The 14,542-nt window shown below is 44.8% G+C and overlaps 1 protein-coding gene across 3 annotated transcripts in view; it reads right to left on the bottom strand.

The window, feature by feature from the left end:
- The window catches only part of Tspan14 (tetraspanin 14), a 50,439-nt gene that overhangs the window by 21,173 nt on the left and 14,724 nt on the right, over positions 1 to 14,542 (bottom strand). For 2 of the 3 annotated variants that reach the window (XM_010629540.3, XM_010629541.3), the window contains exon 2: positions 4,870 to 4,967. In XM_010629540.3, the coding sequence (XP_010627842.1) occupies positions 4,870 to 4,967 (98 nt within the window). Of the gene's footprint in view, positions 1 to 4,869; positions 4,968 to 7,873; positions 7,894 to 14,542 lie in introns of those variants that run through there. The other variant, XM_010629543.3, reaches the window with a different exon arrangement.

The following is a 14,542-nucleotide window of genomic DNA, read 5'->3' as shown; positions in this document are numbered from 1 at the left end:
TAACTGCCACCCATTGTCCGTATTTTATAGGAATCCTAGTTCATCATTCTGACCTACATCCAGGCAAGGGCTTTATCCCAGTGTTTTCAGATTAAAAGTCCCTACATGTGGTGGAAAGCAACCCTGAAGTTTCAGGCATCATCTGCAACATTACCAGAATTCATTCAACTAAACCAAGACCTCACACTCTATAGAACCATGCTGGGGTAAAGAACAAGACAGGGGCCACATGTGGCTCCTCCAGCTTCCTCCCTCTGCAAGCCAAAGTCAGACTTTGAAAACTTTTAGTGTGATACAACACGTATGACTGAAAACTGATTTTAGCTTTAAAAAAAGGATGTGTTCTAGAGATTGAACCCAGGGTCTCTTCCTCAAGCACATCCCTAGCCCTTTTTATCTTAACTATGCCACTATGTTGCCCAAGCTGAGTTCAAACTTGTGATCCTGCTGCCTCTGCCTCCCACAGTGCTAGAATTATACATATGTGCCTCTAAATCAAGCTCCTATTTTTGCCATTTTGAAGTGCACAGTTTGGGGCATTAAGTGCATCCGATGTAGTATAACCATCAACACTATCTGTGTATAGAAGTCTTTCATCTTGTAAAACTGAAACTCTGTACTTATTAAATAACTATTAAATAATGCTCTCTACTATGGTTTGAATGTGTCCTTGAAATTCATGTTATAAACCCAATCGCTAATGCCAGTGTTCACATCTGATATGTGCAAGAGGTGATGAAGGTAAAGTCCTTGTGAATGAATTAATGCCTTTATCACCAGAGTCTGGCCCTGTTCTGTTCTCTCTCAAACAAATGATGTCTTTCTCTCTACCAAATGATGTCTTCCACCACCTTATGACACAGCAAGAAGGACCTCATCAGATGTAGTTCCTTGCTCTTGGACTTTCCAGCCTCCAGAAACATTAGCCAGATGGACCTCTATCATATATAAATTACTCAGGCTGTGGTATTCCAGTATAGCAGCACAGACTAAGATACTCCCCACTCTCTCCTCCCCATTCCCTGGCATCCACTTTCTGTCTCTATGGTTTTATAAGAAAAGTGGAACCACACAATGCATGTCTTAAAGTGGAAAAAAGTATTTGCCTTTTTACATGGTTCATTTCACTTAGCATAATTTTCTCTAACTTCATCCACTGCTGTAGCACATGTCCTAACTGCCTTCCTTTAAGGGTGCATAAGACTCTGTGGCACGTACATACCACGCTTTATATGTCCATTCAACCAACAATGGCTACCTTTGGGCTGCTGTGAGTAACGCTCTATGAACATGGTGTGCACGCACATACCTCCATACCCTGCTTTCCGCCCTTTTGGGTCCATACCCAGGAGGAGGACTGCTGGTCTTGTGGCAGTTCTGTGTGACTCCGTGAGGTCCCACCAGGCTGTTTCCTAGTACTGCTGCATCATTTGATGGATCCCTGCCAATAGTGCACAGGGTACCAATGTCCCCACGGCCTTGCCAGCATTTATTTTGTTTGAGGTTTTTTTCGGTTTGGTTTTTCTTTAGTGTTTTTGTTTGTTTATTTGTTTTGGGGGTTTTTTTTTTTGCTTTTTAAATAGGCAGCCTAATGGACTAGAAGTGGTATCTCTCTGTGGTTTTGATTTGCATTCCCGAGTTGAAATGAGATTTGGCACTAGAAACAGATCTAGCACAACCAAAAAGTGATTTTAAAAAAGTAAAAAGTGCCAGTACTCTCTTGCTGGAAGCAATTTTCCCTAACATCCCCATGACCATGAGGTCCACACAGAGATACCAGCAGCATCCATGTTTCTTACCTGAGGCAGGTATTCTGGGCCCCTTGGAAATCACAGCCCCAAGTCAAAAATTGCAACAGGTATGATGTACAAAGCAAGTTATTACAAAAACAATGCTAAATGGTGGCAGGCTGCTAAAAATTAAAAGCTTGTATTGTTACACCTAGAACTGATCACAGAAACAACAGGTTGCCTTCTGTATATTCAGAGTTGCCTCACTAGCAATCCTTAGTGCTCACCTTTCATTTGTCAAACCAAATCAACACTGCAAAATCATCTCTCTAGGCTTTGTTTTAAAATAGTCCAAAGGCACCCAAATGAAGAAACATCAGCCATGAGTGAGTAGGTAATTTTTGAAGCCAGATAATGGGAACATGAGGCTCATAATATCTTTCTATTTAAAAAACCTCTGACAAGGTAAGGACTGTTAAGCATATCAACCATCTTGTGAGGCAGACAGACAGTGGAGAGTAATGTCCAAAACAGAAACCACCGGCTTATCAAAGACACTCAGCCCAGGTGACAGTCCCCAGCAGCCTGTCTCCCTCCTTCTCTGAGAGCTCTTGGAGGGCTGTGCTCACCCTCAGCTCTTGAGCTTAGCTCTTCCCTGCCAGCTCCTGGGCAGATGATGTGGAAAAATCCCTCCAGGACATATCAGGTAGAAGCTGGACAGCTTCTGCCTGAGCAGGAACTTGGCCTCGCACTTGCATTTCTCAACCAAGCGCTCTCATTTGCTGACTGCTCCTATGCCCTTCTGTTCTGCCCCAGTGAACACTAACTCAAAAGTGATTAACTCTCAACCCCACACACTGTCAGGTCTGCAAAACCCTGGTAACACAATAACACCCTTCAAGAACCAAGGAGACTTTTTACAACTGTGGATTCACAAACTCTGCAACCTGAATTTGGGGTGCAAATGTGTTACCAAGCAAGGGGGCCAAGAAGCAGGTCTGAAGACCCTCTGAAGAAAGAGAACTAACTGGGGCCCTCAGCCACAGCAGCAGTAGAGTTTGCTCCAGCTGCAGAAATCAGGGTGAGAATCAGAGGCCAAGGCACAAATGTTTGCAAGCATAGAAGCAGAGGGCTCCCCTCTACATGGTAAGGATAAGGCACAGTCTTCCCAAAGAAGGGACCTGTAGAAGCTGCATAGCCACAGTTAGATGCTGAATGTCCCCACAGGCCCACATGTGAAAGAGTGGTACTACTGGGAAGTGGCAGTAACTTTAGGAGGTAGGGTGGAGAGGGAGATCTTCAGGTCTTTGAAGACGTGCCCTCAAAGGAAATTGTGAGTATCTATCCCCTTCACTCCCCTTCAGCTTCCTGGCCATGAGATAATTTGTTCTGCTCAAACTCCCCATCTAATCATGAGTAAAGCATTAACCAAAATAAGCCTTTTCCCTTTGTAAGTGAACTACCAGAACTACCTCAGTTGTTTGTCAGAGTGACAGAACACTAACACACACCCACACCAAATGGCCAGCAGTCCCCTACTACAGGGGCAGTGAAGACTCTGCTGATAAAAAGTCAAGTCACTAAATCCCACCCTATCTTTCACAACAAAAAAAAAACCCGATTACATGGAGATAAACAGCCAGGAAATGATGCTATAAAATCAAGGTTGAAAAGATGAGAGGTCTTTGTACGCCAGCTTTGCTCTCAAGAGTTCCAGTCCAAAAAGGAACCACCAATCCACAGTAGAAGTACAATGTGTCATGGCCACTCTGTCCCTGCCTATCTTCCCCACAGATACCTCTAAACCATGCTTGCTGAGTGGTTTAAAAGCCTCCACACAGTCAGTGCCCGCCTCTCACTGGACCAATCCCACAGACAAGACACACACCATTATCCCTTGGGCCCCCGACCACAACCAGCCAGGGCCCAGTCTTCCTTCTTCTCTTTCAGGCCAGAGACTTTAAAAGAACTGTCAGAAGGCACCACTTCACTCCAGCATGTTCCCTTGGCTCCTCAGCCAACAGCAGCTGGATGTCATCCCTCAACCGTCACCCAGAGCACAGAGCAGCTCCAGTCAGGGTCACCACAGCCTCCACCTTATGCAGCCACTGCCAGTTTGGTGTCTTCATCCTGTATCACCACACTGGGCACAGCTGACTGTTCCTTTCGGATGGTTTCCCTCACCTGGGGACACTCATTCCCAGTCAGCTCTTAGGGGGCTTTCCTCCTCCACCCAGTCCCCAGGACCCAGGACCCAATATTCAGATCTCCCTCTTCTCAGTTAATACATTCTTGGTGATGCGCTCAACCAGCCCCTCAATTTCTGACAGTCACAGACAAAAGAAAATGCCACTCCTGTGAAGGTGGCTAAGAGACAATTCAAACTCACCACTCCACCCTCAAATTCCCACTAGTGAACAGGGTGCGACCATCTTCTACCCTCTCTGCAGTCACTCCATTAACTCATACTTTCCAAGCATTATTCACAGAAACAGAAAATAATTCCAACTACCTACTGAGTCCTTACCACCCCTATGGACCTCTGTCCTCACCTGTGTCCCCTCTTGCCCTTAATGACACCTTTTTGTCCTTCGCACATGCCAAGCTCATTCCTCAAGGCTTTTGTGACTGCAGGCTTCTCTGCCTGGAGCTTTCCTCCCCAGAATTTACTTGGCTACCTTTTCATTCATCCCAGGTCCTGGCCCCAAGTCACCTCCTCAGGAAGCTCTTCCCTGACAACTCTAGATGTCCCAGCCTCCTGACTGCTCTGATGCCCAGCAAGCCCCATCACCCTTGGTGAACTGTCAGCACAAGGGCAGAACTTTTCTCCCTGTCCACTGTCACTTCCCAGAACCCTAGAGGAGGGGCCCTAGCCCCATGGTCAAGTGCACACAAGGCACCATGCTGCCATGACTTCATGGAGCCTTCTGGAGGCAGGGGATGAGGACAGGGAGACAGGGAGACAAGCATCTGGGCAGAGGTAAATAGGGCCTTAGTCTGCTTTCTATCACCAGCCCACAGAGCCTGCCCACTAGGCTCATCCCAGAGCCTCAACCAGGGCCTACACATCAAATGTGAAGAATGATGACTTACTAAATAATGAAAAATTGTAGGAAGATGGCCGCACCCCTGCACTTACCCAGAAGACGATGTTGTAGCTGAACAGGAGGTACTTGTACCAGCAGCTGACCTCAGCATTTGAGTATCTGTAATAGTGCATCTTCTGAGAGGCAGGGCCTACAGAGACAGGGATGATGAGAGGGCAGGCTTAGTTTCCAAATAACACCCAAAAGCACCCCCCAAGTAAAAAGCAAAGGTGAGGCTCAGAGTCAGGCTCCAGTCATCTCCACACAATCTCCCTAGTGTCCTAAGACCAAGCACAGGTCCACTACCAATACCAGCTCCTGGGGAAGCAGAATTCTGTTATCCCTGAGAAACAAACAAAAGAACAGGAGGAGAATTTTTGAAAGGGAGATGACAATTTTCACAGTTATCTTCTTAATCCCAAATATTACTAACCCTTTTTTATTTTTCTACCTTTTGCTCAGAAAATAGGAGTTCAGAAAAGTAGTGTGACTTGCTCAAGGACAAGGAAGCAACAACAGAGGATCTGAACCAAGTACAGAGGGTTCCATAGTCTACATTCTTCCCATCCACCAGAGCCAACCAAGGATACAGTATTTAACCACAAAGAGCCATGTCTGGGAAGGAGAGATGAAAGGTCAGGCGACTTGGGCTCAAGCCAACTGTGGGCACTACGCAAACCCAAAAGGCAGGCAGGCAGTAAGGAAGCCCGGCTCTGTCCTTGCTTTTTAACACCTGAGACCACCTCCCAATTTAGCACACAGAGAGGTAGACCCTGACAAACTGGCCTGGGTAGGGATCCCTGACCCCACAGTGGCCAGCAGTTAACCCACGCAGCCCAGTGCTGCCTACCATAACCTTAGGCCCCTGGGGGTGCAGTAAAGCCGGGACTACACAACCTTTATGGGAAAGCCTGTGACCTGAGGGGTTAAGGGGGGGAGCTATTTGTCTGTGGCCATCCCCAAAGTTCCTCACAGAGTCCTAAGAAAAGGTGAATGCCATCCAAGGGGGATTCTGAGGGCCTGGCCAATCAGTACTGCTTTGAACCCCAGTGGCAACACAGTGACCCTGAACTTCCTGCACCATTCCCTGTCACCCAAGCAAGGCTGAATGGGAGGAAGGGGGCCCAAGATGGGGACAACACAAGGTCTGAGGTCACATAGGTGCCCCTGTTCAACTCACACTTTTCAGGGCACAGAGGGCTGAGGGCAAGAAAAAACAAGTTTACCATGGCAGCAAGGAACAACCTGCCCTGAGCGCCAGTAAGAAGCTGGAAGAAGCTACTTGCAAAACCTCTTCGGGGACTGGCCAATGGGAGCCCAGTGCTGGTTTGTAACGTTCTAAGAAAAACATGTCAGCAAGGAGCACAAGACCATACTCCCCTGAAAACAGGCCCTGTGGCTGCTCAGCAGAGCTCAAGTGGAGAGCACACCCTACCATTTTCTCAACTTGCTGCAGCCTTCCTGGGAGGGACAGAAAAGTGGTCAGTACCCTGATGAGAGAGCCTGGCCTGTCCAACCTCAAAACCTAGCCAGAGAGGTGACAGCACCTGGCAGCTCCCATGTCTACCCTCCTCTCTTTCTGCCTATAACACCACCTTGTGAGAGTGAGAGGGAACACAGGCATCCTCAGGACCTGGCACTCTGTGGTAGGGTACACACTTGAGTTCAGATACCAAGGGGGCCACAGGGTGGCTGCGGGGAGGGCAAAGAGCTCCCTACTGAGACACAGCTGCCTTCCTGCAGCAGCATGGCCCAGCCAAGCCCATCAAAGGCCCTGTACTCGGAGCTTCAGCATCCCAACTGAAACAAGGCTCTTACTGACCAGGCCCTGATGTCGCCAGTGTGAGAAGCTCAGCTGGCACTATCAGGATCACTGATCAGAATCAGATTCCCCAGACCCCAGATCTGCGGTAGGCCTGGGTGAGGCCCTAAATCCTTCTTACTGACAAGTACTTCAAGTGACTAAGACATTCAGGATCCATGGGCAGGGGTCAGCCATGGTCCCTCTAGGGTGCATGGGGCGGGGTGACAACCAACCAAAGGAACTAACACTCACTTGCTTGTGTTCCACAGATGACAGAGTCCCAAAGCACTGGGGGTTTTGTTTTCGGTTTTGATGTATTTGGGGGAGGGACTACAGGGGGCTGGATTCATGAGTGTAGGAAAAAAGCACTTTAAACCTACAACTCAATTAAGTTTATCAGGTAAACAGCCAACTCACCCAGAAGTGTACTAGAAGGCAGGAAAAAGTTCTGGGTGGTAGAAACCCTGTTGTTTTTGTGGACAAGATGATTTCAACCCTTATGAGCGTTCCGTCTTCCTCCAAGTTCCTGGAAAAGTCTGGAAGACTAGGTCAAACATGATACCCAGATGCTTAGGGATCCTAGAAGGTGCCCTGTGGCCACAGCAAAGAACCTTCCAGAAGCTTTGAGGAAGTAAAAAGCCAGACTCCTCCTTTCCCCCAGACTGCAGCGCCACAGAGGAAGTACCTAATTAGCAAACAGGTCTTGCCAGTACGGATGACTCAGCCCTGCTGCTCCTGCCTAGGACCCCTGGTTATCCTGTGGGGACACAGGAACCCTCACCCTGATCTCTGGTCTCTTTCAGCTCCAGGGCGGTCATAAAGGGCACACACTCATAGAGCATTGGGAACCTCACAAAGAGGCAGGCATCAGGGACACCTCCACAGGGCTCCTGGCTTCCTTCCCCCATTGGTTTCACCTTCCTCACAACTGAACAGGAGATAACTCTGTGTTGGTGTTGTTGGGGTTCAAGCCCAAGCTGGAAGATTATAACAGTGATACCTGATCTGATCTTATATGACCCCAAAGGGACCATGAACCTTGGCACCTCACCTGATTTGCTAAACCAAGTCATACCAAATGATAGCAAAATTTATTTTAGCCTTTTACCAACTGTCATGTTCAATTAACACCAAGACCATTTACCTCAACACACACGTGTGCGCGTGCACCCCCCCACACACACTCGCATGAACGACTAAAAACCTTAGTTTTCTAAAAGTGAATGAATAAACTTTTCCCTAGTACTAATTACCTCTCCAGCAGTGAAGAATCCAAAAGCTATTTTGTGAGAGTAGAAAACAGTTACCAAGACCTCAAGCTGTCTCAACTCCAAGAACTTATTAGCACAAAGCAAAGCATTTACATGGCAAATAGAAGGCATACGTTTGACAAATCATCAACTTCTCAAAACAGGGCAAGCTTTCCTCATGGTCTAGTGGTTAGGATTTGGCACTCTCAAAACAGGGCAAAGGTAGAATTATTTAATAGTGTTGGGATAGCTGATAAGAAATCTGAGGAGAATTAAATAAGCAAAACTCAATCTAAATATTTAAAGGGGACACAGGTACGCATATATACACATATCCAGGAAAGACTATTTCAGCAAGCCCATGTTAATCATTTTCTCTCCTGAGACAACAGGAAAACAAATCCAAAGTACAAGATTACCAAAACTTCCCACATGATTAAAAGTAACAGTAAAATAATAAAGGAAACACAAATGATAAAAGTTGTCTGCAGCTGCTGCAATTATAAGAAAAGGTAAATATTTATGACCTGGAAAGATTCATACCTAATAAAACAAAAAACTCATTTTAAGTAAACAAAGAATATTGGTATAATATAGAAATGAAAGGTCAATGTAATTAACATGTAAAAATATTCAATGTAACTGAAAATTAAATTTAAAGACAACCCATAGGTACTATTTTACACTAAATTTACCACCAATGCTGGCAAGCATCTTCACACCTGGCTGGCAGCAGACCAATATGTTTCTATCCTTGGAGAGCAACAGTTACAGACATTCAACACCAAAAACATCTGGTCATACCCTTAATCTAACAAACTCATGACTAAGGATTTACCTCATGAAAATAAACCAGCAGAAGAGAAAGAATATGAATTAAATATGAAATGAACATCCTTGTTTGCAATTATAAAACAATTTGTAAGCACGTGAGGAAAGGCCCAAGTGGATTTTAAGAGTATAAAAATGGCTGAAGGGGTGGTGGCCTTTAAGTGATTTTCCAAAAAAGTTTCCATTCTCACCCTTTCCCATTTTGGTATAATAAATACAAATGGGGCCACTTCCTGAGAGGGCTCCCCTTATACCTCTATACCATAGAAAGCTGTAACATCCCTCCCCTCCTGACCTTTTCTAATTAAAAAAGTGGCACACACTCAACTGTAAGAAAAAATATATATATATACATATACATATGTATGTATTTGATCAATTTAGAAATGTGAAAAGTGAATTAGCAATGAGAAACCACTAAACAATGGCTTTCCAATTGTTTGACCCCTGCTGATTGTAAGAAATGCACTGTACGGGCTGAGGCTATAGCAGCAAATGACCAGCAGGCATAAGGCCTTAGGTTCAATCCCCAATACTATAAATAAAAACAAGCAAACAAAATACATTTAACAAGAAGCAATGCAGTATGTACATGCCTGCATGCACTACTAAAATAATTTTCATTAAACAGTACCTTCATCATATGCTACGCAGTCTACATCTGCTGTTAGATCTTTTTCAAAACTATATCTACACATAATCTAAGAATCAATCACTGTGAAATCTCCCTTTAAGAAAAGAGCATACGCCAGCCTCACTCTGAGGCCAAGCTATCCTCTTTCCATGGAACACTAACCTTCTTGCTGACTCTTACTATTTATAGTCTTAGAAATGTCGGTATCTAATATGCTTGCATTACCATTCCCTGGTTTTTTCTAGTTTGAGGCATTACCTGTCTACTTACTACCTTAGAAGATGTGGATTTAATTCTGCTTCCCACAAACCTCTCCCCACACCCAAGCTACCCTGTCACTCTTGTCTTTCCCATCTCTCTACTACATATTTATAGTTAAACTGTAGAGCTGGATGGAGTCATTTTCAGAGCTGACATTAGGATAACCTCATGAACTATCAAAGTGAACCATGTAAATCTCGATTGCTTTGCTTTTCCTGTGCAACTTTCTCTGGAGTTCATGATTATTTTTGTTTGCGTTATTTTCTACTAATTTACCAATAGTCAACCTCAAATTCAATGTCTGTTGTCTAAATCTCTCAGTAAGTTCTATTTGTTTCTTCTTCCAGAAGAAATCCCTTTGGGAGACTCCAGTGACAATGCTTCTACCTCTACCGGTGCCGACTCCTTTTTCCCTCTTTTAGCATTATGGCCTACAGGATGTCCAGTCTTTGTGCGCCTGTGTGAAGAAATCCATCAGTGCAAAAGCTGAGTTTTTCTGACCAGATTTTTCAAAATACACCTTTATTCTACCTTCAGTCTGCAATAAGCTTGACTGTGTGTAAATGCTAGGCTGAGACTCGGTTTCATGGAGAACAGCAAGAAGGCACTATTCACCATCTTCTATGTTCTAGAGCACTGAGATGCCCAAAGCCAGGGATTTCTCATCTTTGTATGTGACTGTTTCTTTGTGTGAAGTTGCAGAATTGTCTTCCAGGCACAGTGAGATTTCAGGTACTGGTCTAGATCTAGCCTCTCCCACATGGCTCAACATTCATCCCAAGGATCCTTCCAACTTCTATTCTTCTAACTTTCTATTCTGGGAAATATTTTTTCTAGGATTTTGCCATTTGTGTTCCTCTGGTCTCCCTTTCTGCAGCTGCTTTTAATGGGTGTGGACCCTTTAGTTCTCTTACTCTTTTGGTCCTATTGTCAATCTCTTCATCTTTCTGGAAGACTCCTCAACTTTATCTTCTAATAGTTCTGATATTTTTGCTCTGCCATATTTTTTTAACTTTTTAAACAATTTTTTGTGTTGTAAATGTGCTTTTTTACAGTGTCCTGTTCTTATGTCACAAATACAGTATTTCTCTATCTAAGGAAGTATCTTAGGTCTTTCTGTAAATAGGTTGTTGCAATTTTCTCTTTTCCTATTTGTTTTGCTTTCATGTTAGGCACCTTCCTCTGATGTCTAGTAATTCTAGTAACTCCTGGCAATTCTCATGACTGAGTGACTAAGGAAGCAGTAGCGGAAGGCTCAGTTCTCAGGCAGATGAGTTTCTGTCGTGGGTGACCTGCTGACTTTTTGCTGGGAAATCCTTGTGGTCAGTACCCCTGGTTTTTTTTTCTTAGCCTAGTGTAGCTTCCCCAGGGAGGTCAAGGGAATGGCTGTCAGTGTTCTAGGATCCAAGTGGGGTTAGAAGACTGGAAACGGGATCTTAACATTGTAAACCCTAGAATACCTGGAATCTCCTAAGACCTCACTTTTCCAATGCTCAGTTAAAAGTGGAAGAGGCGAACACAGCACCCTGTAGAAGGAAAGCAATTTGGAGATATAACCATGTCAGCTGCTTCCCAACTATTTTTACATTTACCCATCTCTGCTGCTCACCTTCCCCTCCTACTCTCTGAAATAATCTAGCACCATCGATTCTTACATTTTAAACTGAGTCACCCATACATGCATTCCTAGCTTGCAAATTTTTTCTTGTTGTTTTCTTTCCCACCATCCCCAACCTGGTAAACTGATTTCTTTTTAAAATTCCCCTTAATTTATATGTGATTTTAACAGAAAGTAAATGAAAAAAATTAGGTGTGATGTTCAAATCACCCATTTTACCAATTAGATCTCAGAAGGACTTCAAAGAATATTTAGTTGCCACTTTTTATTTAACAAAGTGAAAAAATCAGGAAGTATAATCTATCAGTACATAAAAAGGAGAAAAGAGACTGTGCATGCAATTAAGGCTACTAACCAACTAGTCTTAAGTAGGGAGGTCACTGTGTGGGTCCGATATACAGTTGCACCCTGTGGATATCAAAATCCAGAGACACTCAAGTCCTTTATGTAAAATGGTATAGTACTTGCATGTAACCTATGCACATCCTCTCATAAATTTTCAATCATCTCTAGATTCTTATAATACCTATTAAAATATATTTGTACATAGTTACTTCCTGTATTGATTAGGGAATAACATCAAGAAAAAAAGTCTGTATATCTCCACCAAATAGCACTCTCTAAGAACCAAGTAAGTGCCCTCTCATCTGGCACTGGGCACCCCACACCCAGAGAGCCAGACTCTGACCGTCCAATGGCGCCTTCAGAGGACAGACACCTCCTGTTGGGTCTCTCTGACCTAGAGTTCCTCAGCACCACCTTCCTCTGATTTGTCCTCTTTGGACAATGTCTGTTTTAAAACAAGACAATGACTCCCTGGGTCAGACAACACTACCAGTAACAGGAATTTGTGGGAAATTCAGAATCTCAGGCCCCTTCAATTTGTGTTTGAACAAGATTCTGAAATAAGATTAAAATTTGAGAAGCTCTGAGATAACAGGCTCATTTCTGATACAGAAATACAAATGAGAGGGAAGAAGACAGAGAAACAGACAGATATATTAAGGCCAGAAGGAAAGGAAGCTGAGGATGGTGGAGAAGAGGAACTGGGTACTGAGAGACCAGGGGTGGCCAAGCCACCTGGTGCTGCCTGACCTTGCACATAGATGGCACATGCTCTTGGATTTCATGTGGCCCCTCCTCTGGAGGGACTGTTTACCACCTTCCTGTGATATACCACTCCTCACAGCCCCTCCACCCTGTCTCTGCTGGGGCACCATATCTATATCTGGCAATCCAAACCTAGTCCCCAGATCTCTCACGTATCCCCATCAATTGGTCACCATGTGGGCTCCCCAAGTGCATGTCCACCACTCAGGCACAGGCACCATCTGCTCAGGAGGACCCGACTCCTGTCCTCTCCCTCCTGAGAATCGAAGATCAGTTTTCACTGCTCCCCACATGGGGAAGGTCTGAGGTCTCTTACCTGGCTCCCTACACTTCCACCACCACCCTCCTCTTGCCCTCCTATTTGTTCTGAGGACCCAAGTGACCCCAATGACAACACCACCCACCTATATTCCCAGTTGTCACTGACCTTTCCCCTCACTGTCTGGAACCAGACACTCACTATGACTCTACCATTCCCTGGGAGGCTCCAAAGACTGTCACCCAACCCCTAACAGGTCCATCCCAGGAGTTTCAGAGTCCACGGGACACCAAGGAACAAGTAGACACAGGAGGAAAGGCCTAGGAGAGGACAGGGAGCATGGAACAGGAAGAGGGCTGGTGTGGCCAGCAGAGCAGATAGTACCCAAAGAAATCTCACAGAGCAACCATGCTGTGCCTCAGAAGGTGCCACCTTCTCTACAAACAAGGAGCAGCTCTCTGTATCACACCTACAGAGTCATAAGTATCTATATCCTCTACTGACCCATCTCCAGCCCAAGCCCAGACTGTCAGGCACCAAGGCAGCAGCCACTCACTGGGATCAAGAAATGCCACTCCACCATGGGAATATACAACACAGTGCCCAAGCACACACGTTCCCTGTGGTCTCGAGGCCACCAGGCCCTGACCACCAGCCCTTGAATAGTCACCACATGGAGGTTCAAGTGAGGCCAGGCTGCCTGCTGAGCCCCACCAAGCTTTCAAAAGGGCCTGGAGTTCTAAGCACTTGGCTTCCTGTAAAAACACTGAACTTAGCAAATTAAGAATTATGAGTTTCTACCACCAAAAACCCACAAGCCAAACCTGCTGAGTTTCAGGAGCATCAAGGGGCCTCCTTACTAATTTGGTGAGAAGCAGCTTTTGTTACTGCAGGGCTATCATTGGGAAAGGAACCAAAGGAGGATGTATGTGGGTCAGAGGAGGGAAATGGGAGGGAGGGCTCAGTGGGACAGGATGGGCCTGCAGTGGAGGTCACCCTATCCAGTGATTTTCAAACTTATTATTTTCATTACTTTTTAAACTACAGTAGCCTTCGCTGAAAGAAGCTCTGACCCAGAAGCTTAGTGTGAAGCAGGCATAGCGGGTTGCTTTCTCTGCAGATGGCTGGAGGAAAGCAGGACTCCATGATGTACCCTCTGGAAAATGATCCAGCATATTCCAAACCCCAAAGAACATCTGAGACTCTCCAGGAGATCTGTTCAGAATTCCAACAAGACCAGCGGAACAAGACTGGGGCAGACCCGCAAATGCTCATTTTTACAGAGCTGTCCTTCAGAGCAGTCAGCTCAAGGACACCCCCACTGAGTCAAATCTAGAGCAAGCTGAATATCAAAACAAATTGATGAGTCTAACTCTATAAAACACATACACACACATATGCATTCACAGATAAATGAACAACTGGGAGAGAAGGAAGAGCTCCTTACAGTAAAATGCCAAAGGATGTAGAAGGAATTATAGAATCAAATCATCACCATTCTGAAACCACGACAAGACCCATCCTGTCAAGACTCATCAATGGGTTCTTGAAACTAGTTGATGAAAAGAATGACAGAAAACAGCACATTTTCATAGTCTCAAAGCATCTCCCCATAGGGCATTTATAATTACAAAGAACAACATAGTAATTTAGCAGAAGAAAAACCCAGCAGACAACACACTGAACAAATAATTACTGTTAATATCACTAGTAATCAGTCAAATTGAGTCAAGGTGACATTATGTGCCTCCCCAGAACATACCTAGGACAAGCACTCCTACAGATCCTGAAAAACAATCACATAACCTGGATCTAACCATAAGGAATCCAATCATGAAGAAACATCAAACTCAAACTGAAGGTGAGTCTGCAAATAAGTGGCCTCAAGTCAAAACAGCGTAAGTGGTCCTTTCCCTTCAAAATGAAAAAAAAAAAAAAAAAAAAAAGGGAAAAAAAAAA

Source organism: Fukomys damarensis, unplaced genomic scaffold, assembly GCF_012274545.1.
Source record: "Fukomys damarensis isolate Sample0158 unplaced genomic scaffold, DMR_v1.0_HiC HiC_scaffold_1, whole genome shotgun sequence".
Taxonomy (NCBI): Eukaryota; Metazoa; Chordata; class Mammalia; order Rodentia; family Bathyergidae; genus Fukomys; species Fukomys damarensis.
The sequence above is the reverse complement of the archived record's forward strand: the minus strand, read 5'-3'. Positions and strand labels throughout refer to the sequence as shown.